The 7,939-nt window shown below is 38.1% G+C and overlaps 1 protein-coding gene across 2 annotated transcripts; it reads right to left on the bottom strand.

Moving 5' to 3' along the window:
* Nucleotides 1–104: 104 nt before the first annotated feature.
* anxa1a (annexin A1a) lies at nt 105–7,879 on the bottom strand. Of its 2 annotated transcripts, none has more exons than XM_044110978.1 (12): nt 7,795–7,879; nt 5,139–5,218; nt 4,366–4,456; nt 3,895–3,989; nt 3,690–3,803; nt 2,530–2,620; nt 2,320–2,399; nt 1,260–1,404; nt 1,069–1,164; nt 912–970; nt 700–822; nt 105–581 (listed from the first exon to the last, which is right to left on the bottom strand). In XM_044110978.1, exons 2-12 carry the CDS (start codon nt 5,196–5,198, stop codon nt 525–527), a joined length of 1,011 nt encoding a protein of 336 aa, XP_043966913.1. In that variant the 5' UTR covers nt 5,199–5,218; nt 7,795–7,879; the 3' UTR covers nt 105–524. The 2 variants fall into 2 exon arrangements, with proteins under 2 accessions (XP_043966913.1, XP_043966912.1); XM_044110977.1 differs by lacking the exon at nt 7,795–7,879 and adding an exon at nt 5,743–5,875.
* Nucleotides 7,880–7,939: the final 60 nt, after the last annotated feature.

Here is a 7,939-nt window from a genome sequence, read left to right as displayed (position 1 = left end):
AGGAAGTCATACATGTCTACATACTGCAACTATTTATTTTTTAACAACAGAGCACTTTGGTTTGCCATATGTATACATGCATATGAATACAAGACCCCATCAAATTATTCAATAAAAAAAGCTTTTATTTGCAGATGTTAAAGCTCCTTCAAAAATGTCACTACAACTAGATGATTGGCACAAGTTAGCCTGCATACATCAGCCAATCTGCAGTACTGAACCTAAGCTTTTTGAGCCTCTGGAAATAAATGCAAAGCTAAGTCAGTCTAAAGTATTGGTCCAGGAGCACAATGTGCTACCTTTGCTGCCATAATGCAAAATATTTTGGGGTTGAGGACGGGTTTAAGCAGTGACAACTTCAACAGAATCTTTTGCTTATTACAAAATGTCGTGACAGTCGAAGAGACGTCTTCTCAGTCTTCCACGGGTGCATAGGACACCATACATGTCAAAAGATAATAAGGGATTTTCCACAGCTGCTGAATATCATTGGCTTTATCCATTTTGGTCCCAGAGACAGGCTTTTAGTTTTCACCACAGAGAGCAAGCAGGATCTTTTCGTAGTCCCCTTTTGTGTCATCCTGATGGTAAAAAAAGAAAGAGTTAAACTCTAAAAGTTTTGAATGGCCTATTATATCCATTTTAATATGTAAAACCCAACAAAATGGGAGAAAATGTCATGTTTTGATGTCTGCTCACCAGAATGTCCTGGTAGAGTGTTTTGCCGTAGTTTTTCTTGTACTCATCCTTGATCCGCTTCATATCGATCTCAGAACGACTCACCATGATGCGAGTCAGGATGTGTTTGCGGGTGCCCTTTCCCTGATGGAGGAAGAGCAAAACAAAGAATTAGGAAATGTCTTGTTAGCCAGTGTAGAATAGACAGAATTTTGCTTCTACACAGACTGTACCTTCATGGCCAAGTAGAGTTTTTCCGCAAAGAACGCCGGCCTGCTTCCAGCACATTTCACTGTTGCAATTCAGAGGAATGTCTCAAGATTAATTCTAGAAGTGGTTAAAATCATTTCTTAAGCAACTGAAATTAAGAGTGCAAGTATCTGCCCTCACCTATTGCTGTGAGGCAGCTTTCTATATCTCCCTTCATCTCCAAGTCGATTGCTTTGGCCACATCCACTTTGCTGTATTTTGAATATCTATCAAACACTTAAAAAAAAAAAAAAAGAAAGAAAGAAAGAAGCAGAATAGTGTTATCTCTGAAGGAGATGGAAACATCTTACTCAACAGGTTACCGGACTAACCTTTGCGGAGGTGTGGGGCACTCCTGGTGGTCAGGATTTCGATGAAGGCGGAGCAGTCTTTGCCCTTCCTCCCCTCGCCGGCTTCATACAGAGTCCTGGCGTCGCTGTCAATCAGCTGCTCACTGACTCCTTCGGTCCTGCCAGCCTACGACGTGCAACAGCACATTAAACCATTAGACACTTATTTCTCTGCCTTATCAACCTAAAAAAAAAAGACAAAAACAATGTATGCAAAAAATACAATCAGGCAAGCAGAATATTTAGATCAATGTAGGTATGTAGTATGAAAGTTTAAAAAAATAGCACTTTATTTGCCGATAACATGTCTATAAAAATTAAGAAACAAATGCTGAGCTGAAATGTTACTCCAGTTATAAACATCTCAAAAGGATTACATCTCTAGATCTTTTTGTGAGTGATCACTTTGCATTGTTTGAGTACTTCTAACAGGATTTGCAATTCATTTCAATCTTATTTTTTTTGTCAATATTTATGAAAAAAAATGCAACTATAATCTGAAAGTTGATATTTTCCCAATTACTTTTGTTTCTAGATATTGTTTTATTGGTTTGATTGTTGTCAAATAAAAGTAGCAAGCACTGGAAAGAAAAATTCTGTATAGATTTATGAGATGCGAAGTGCTACAGAATATTTTTGTAAATTTTTCAAAGTCTGAGTTGCACAAGAGACATTTTTGCATCTTAATTTTATGTGGCAGATGTCAAATGTCTGCAAGCACTATGTCCAACACTTGTTTTTTTTTTTGCACGGATTTTGGCTGAAAATATTTGACTATTAATATGAAGCATAGGAGAAAAACATCTGAAAGTCAAACTTGTTATTTTTGGGTGCTACTCAGTAAAAAACAAATCTCTGTCACTGTAGGAATGATAAACCTTAAAATAAAACTATTCTGCAAGAATTATGGTCTCTTAACTCCTCCATTGTTTCAAAAATGACTTCTCCATAAAAGAAAAATTAAGGTTTATCTGAAATCAAGTACACATTTTGTAAAATCTGGGAACCTTCCGAATTTTACTGGATAAAAAAAAGGACAAACCTTGCAGAGAGCAAGGAGGGCAGTCCTGAAGTCTCCACTGGTGTCCGACCTGATGTCCTCCTCCAAATCCTTCTTGTAGTCTAGGAAATAAAATTAGAAAAAATTAAATTCAGCTTGTAAGAACATAATGGCCTTTTCGTAAAAATCTATTCTCAAAGTTTTTACTGCCTACTAGTTTAGAGACTCCTCCCAAGCTTTTTAGGTACATACCTTCCTTGTAGGCCTTCTTCATGTCCAAGACCTGCCTGTTGGTTCTGGAGGCCAGGATCTCGATCAGAGTATCCTCATCTGTCCCAAGACCCTGACACAGGAACGTGTGAGCAGAAATACTAACATTGTGAAAAATGCCTGGTATAATGACAAACCCAAACCCAACAACCCAGCTTCCATCTTCCACTAAGAAACCAATGGATGAATGTGTGGAAGCAGGCTTTTTTTAAACAAAGTTAACAGAGGGTGGTACGGCTGAAGCTTTGGGCTGCAGGAGAAGAAAGTACAGTATAATCCACCTCAGAAAAAACAGTATTTGGTCAAAAATGTTATTGTATCACATTAATTGAATGTTATATCACAAAGTTTTGGGTATTCATTTGATTTGGAGACGACATCATTATGATGCTAAAAAGTGTTAGCAATACAAGCTGTTTTCCCCTTTATATGTTCTGACAAAAATAAAACACATTCACAAACATATATTTCTCATCACTATTTATGTCACTGAATTAAAGAACAAAAAGCTGTGATAAGTACTAATAAGTATATTAAGAAATGTTCTGCTTTCCCAACTCCTAAACTTTAAAGTTTGATCTGGATAGTCATGGGTCTCCAAGTAGTCAAGAGTTAAATTTCTAATATGACTGCCAAAGATATAAAACATTGTAAAAGTGGCATGTGGAAATTATTCATCAGCATTAAGAGCTCGCATATGTAGGCAAAAATAAGGGAAACGCATTGATTTTGGCATGTTTGATGCTCAAGAGTTAGCACCACTACCGTTAGCTTACAGCTGTGTCGTACCAAACTCAGTGTGACATCACATTCACATCAGAGGTTCAAAACTTAAGAAAATGTTTAAGCACTTAATACCATTTATGTAGCAGCATATTACTGAACTCTGATCTGCTGGGCAAGTTTCACTTTAGCAGTAAGAACCCTTAAGTAAAAAGTAGAAGCTCCATTATCCCACCTTTAAACACATTTCAAACTATCTAAATTTTTACTTACTGAAATGACCAAGACTTATAAGACTTATTTGTATGTTGTATTTGTTTAGTTATAATGGAATAGTTTCTTTTTTTTTATCATTTAACTGATTCATTTATTAGTGTGCTGTTTAAATGGATCTGTCGAACTCTGTGCATTTGACCAACCTTCATCGCCAGCTTCAGCTGCTGGGCGTCGTACTGCGCCGGTGTCTTCAGCAGAGCCAGCACCACTTCCTCCAGATCGCCTTTCAGGGCCTTTTTCAGTTCTGTTTCCAGGGGCTACAAACAAAATAAAGTCACATATGAACACAAAAATAACCTGATGCATAATGGGTTTTTTTCTGCCACTTCACAGAGGAGCGGTTCTGACCTTCCCATAGGCCTGTTGGTACGCCTCTTTTATGTGCTGTCTCTGCTCGTTGCTCCTTTTGACCAGAACATCGATGATGGTGTGCTCATCTACGCCTGCAGTGTGCGATTGGTTAAGATAATGATTTGTCTCATGAAGTTGTAATGACAGATGTACAGAAGATGGTATTGATATTTTTCTTTAGTTTTAAGGAACAGCATTCGGTCTGTCGCTCTTCATTTTTAGAGGACCTACCATGCAAAATGCAAAGTACTTTAGACACAGTAAATAGTAGAATATTAAAAATCTATTCATCAAAACCAAATTAATATGTATTGTAAATTGTTTAAAAGTAACATGAAATTAAAAAGTACAATAGAACACAAATAAATGTAAAGTTAGCAGTGGCTCCTACAGCTCTCGGGTCTTCAAGGCCAGAGAAACATGTTCACACGTGCCTAAGCAGCGCCTCTGTATGTCTTTAAAATTCACCTTTAGTCTTGATGGCTTTCTCCAGGACTCCAGCGTCTGCACTGGGGTTGAAGTTTGAAGCAGCAGTCACCGTTCCCTCGTTCTTGAGGAGCTAAAAGGCAACACAGGTGATTGGTGGGGTTATCTTATTTGATTGATCACTGCAAAAAGGAGTGCATGAGGTATGTTGCAAAAGTTTTTATTTTTATTTTAAAGCCTTATTTGCTCAAGTGCCAAAGCAAAAACAACTGACTATTACACGGGCAGATGAAGATCATACAGGAAATAACACCTGCGACAGACTTTATTCTTGCTTTTTGTACTTCCCCAGCTGGGAGTCCCATGATGGCGCACTGAGCAATACTGTACGAGACGGGACAGAAATCATGCACGAAAAAGTTGTGCAACGTTCTCCCTAATTCAACTTTAAGCAACCGGAGAAAGGAGAAGTAACATTCTCTGATTGCAAAGTTTATAAAGGGAGGAGCACAAATTCCTGCTTCACTGAGTCACACACTCCCAGAGCTTCAGCAATCAGTCTCCCTTCACACAACCTCAAAAGTCCAGATTTCCTTTCATTTTTCTCTTTTCAGCTCTAATTTTATCTTTGTTTTAGGCCTACAACCTTTTCCTTCCCTCTTTACACCCATGTTAGAGACTTTTTTTTCCCTCTACGCCTCCTTCTGCCTGGTCAGTTTTTCCACCAGGGCATACCACAGAGGAAGGGAGGGGAAAAAAGGAAAAAACAGAGAGGTTGGCCTTAGCAACTAAAACAGTGCTAAAGAGTTACTCACTGACTCATCGGGCATGCCCAGATAAACTGTCTGCTGCAAGAAGGCTTGGATGAAAGACATGTTGGGAGAGTTGGTTCTGTCTGTAAGAGGAGAGGACAAAGTTAGAGAAGAAGATGTCAGTTCTGTGATCATTTTAAAACTGCTAAATTTTTACGGAGATTGCAGGCTTTGTTTTATTCAAGTTGTATTATTATTATTATTATTTAGCTTTATTCAAATCAAACTTGAAGACAGAGGAAAGACTCCAGCCTTCTGAATTTACAAGAGGTTTAGCTCAGTAATTACAACAATATGCAGGCTGCGCAGCCACACCCACACACAGCTTGATATGGAAACAGACTTTATCGTCCGTTTCATATAATTTCAGATGGCGTCTGAATGGGAACTACAGCGGTGTAATAATACCGTAACAACTCTGCATTTGTATTAAACGCAAAACCTGCAACGTCTCATCAGCCACACCCTCATACAGCATCAGTCCCGTAAGACACAGCATACATACAGATTTCAGTTTACATACAAACTCTAAGCTAAAGTCAGAAACTAAGAACAGGAGAACAGAATTATTATTTTTTTTATTTCTTATGGCGGATAAACTACTTACCGAGAGGCCTCAGAGGGGAGAAGTTAGTCTGACTGTGTGGCTGTAGGGGCGTTTTATGGGCAGAAGAAGTGTATTTATGTCTGAGCTAAACTCCACCTAGTGAAAGGTCCAGCCTATACTACCCGGGCTCCACCCCTGCGATTGGACTGAGCGTCTGCCTTGCACATCAGAGCGCAGCGGAGCTCAGTCCATTACGCACGACGGCGTTTAGTGTGCAGAAATCTGTGCGCATTTTCTCCTGCAGATGTTTAACAGCCACGCGGCTTACTGAGACACATTTGCGGGGGAAACGCCAGGTCCTGATCCTTCATAAAAATGTTATCCTCTGGAAAATCACAGGGATATGCAACATCTGGGACTTCCGTGGGTAGTTTGCGTTATGGGGTTTACTGACTTTATGAGAAATGTTCTGAGTTCTTCTTATATTCTCCTAATATGGGCCGCCTGCAACATTCGGTTCATTTTACAGATTTAATTAAGTAACTTGCTTACATGCTAAATGCATCGCTGTAGATGTTTCAGATTACCAAAATAAGTTTAATGTCACATTACACGAAAACAACTGAAGTAGATACAAATGTTTTATTTATATTTTTTTGTTTTATTTTGTTTTTTCATTGTATTGCTTAAATGACAAAGTAATAAAGTTCTCCAAGCCAATCTGGTCCTGTGTGAAAACCAGCAGAAATTAACTAGAACCAGTGTGAAGTAGGTTTAAAGAACTCTTAGTAAAAAATCCAAATATATATTATGCCCCCATCTAAAGCAAGATCAGCTATGAAATATTCTGAAATGGGTCTGTGTGACAAAGTGGTTCAGTTTTTGTTCACCACTTGTCCCTTATTATTATTTTTGATACATGTAATTTTTGTAATGGATCATAATGCTTAAATTTAAACATTAGTTTGCAACCTTGCTTCATTTACTATCCCGGGTTTGTTTGTGTTAGCATTATGTTGCAGTTTCCATCTATTTATATGTTTAGTTTAAAGCTACCACTTCTGGATTATTGGTTGAACTTGTTTATTTTGTTTCAAAGTATATTCATGGTATTTGTGTTCCTTTTTACTTACCATTCTCCCTTGTAGATTTGCAGCAGGTCAGGAGTATAGGAGCGGCTGGCCCAGTGTTTCCTGTTAAATGGCTGAATGATGTCACTGATTACCTTGCTGGGATCTACCAATTAGAGGGTTTTCTAGTAGTATTGCTTTGTTTGTTTTTCTTTAACGTAACTTTTGAATTATCTTGTTTTACAGGGTTTATTTTGCACACTATTTCATTATGTTGATGAGTTTGTAAATTAGATTAATAATATTATTCTTGTTTCTGTTTAGACTTTGTCTTTGTTTCATTTTTTTACCTGTTTAATTGTGGCTTGGTCCACTTACGTGCAGCTGTGTTGCCGTTTGGCTTTAAAAAACTGTGTTTTGGAAGCTCAAGAGAGAGCAGATGGATGTCAGAGACTTAAAAACAAAATAAAATTCATCAGAAAAACGCTGGAACTGGTGGTTGATGCAGTTTGTTTTGTTCACTTTGAGGATCTTTGACCACACTCTTACAGTCTGGAAATATAATGACAGGCATAAGACTTTGCAACTCCTAAAAACAGACATAGGTGATCAACAAATTCACTGCCGGTCTTTGTAGACTACCTGAGGTCAATGACTTCCTTCAATTTCAATCAAGCCATGATGTCTTTATTTTTAATCATCTCTGGGTCTGGCTATGGCAGTGGAAGATTTCTAGACAACTTTGTTCATCTCTGTTTAATTTATGCTTTAACACGGATGTGCAAATACTTTTTCCACATTAGGTCATTTTGTTTTGTCAAAACTTTTTTCCTTGATGAATGAAATCAGAATTTGAGAAATTTTACAGTTCCTTTTGTTTACTTCTAGGCTATCTTTGTTTGACTGTCTGAAACATAAAAAGCAACTGATGCTGCCATAAACGACATTAAACCCAATTACCTTCTTTTGGTGAGTCTATTATTAAAGGCCTCAGAGTTTCCTGAAAGGAGTGTAGTTTTGGTGTGGTGAGGTAATGACTTACTTTAAGGTGTGGTAGACCAGTGTTTCCCAATTCCAGTCCTCGGGGCCCCCCTGCCTGCATCTTTTAGGTGTTTTCCTTCTGCCACACACCTGGATTGAATCTTTGGGTGATTAACAGGCTCCTGCAGTACTTGGTGGCTGCAGAA

This window comes from Gambusia affinis, linkage group LG03, assembly GCF_019740435.1.
Source record: "Gambusia affinis linkage group LG03, SWU_Gaff_1.0, whole genome shotgun sequence".
NCBI classification, from domain to species: domain Eukaryota; kingdom Metazoa; phylum Chordata; class Actinopteri; order Cyprinodontiformes; family Poeciliidae; genus Gambusia; species Gambusia affinis.
This window is presented reverse-complemented; position numbering and strand designations above follow the sequence as displayed.

What these genes read in the sequence shown, in the direction of transcription:
- anxa1a (XM_044110978.1), bottom strand. Translation starts at nt 5,198, where the DNA reads ATGTCTTTCATCCAAGCCTTCTTGCAGCAGACAGTTTATCTGGGCATG. An exon ending in AGCTGAAGCTGGCGATGAAG is followed by an intron (nt 2,621 to 3,689) that starts GTTGGTCAAATG and finishes TTCCTGTGTCAG; the next exon opens with GGTCTTGGGACAGATGAGGA. An exon ending in GAAGAAGGCCTACAAGGAAG is followed by an intron (nt 2,400 to 2,529) that starts GTATGTACCTAA and finishes TTTATTTCCTAG; the next exon opens with ACTACAAGAAGGATTTGGAG.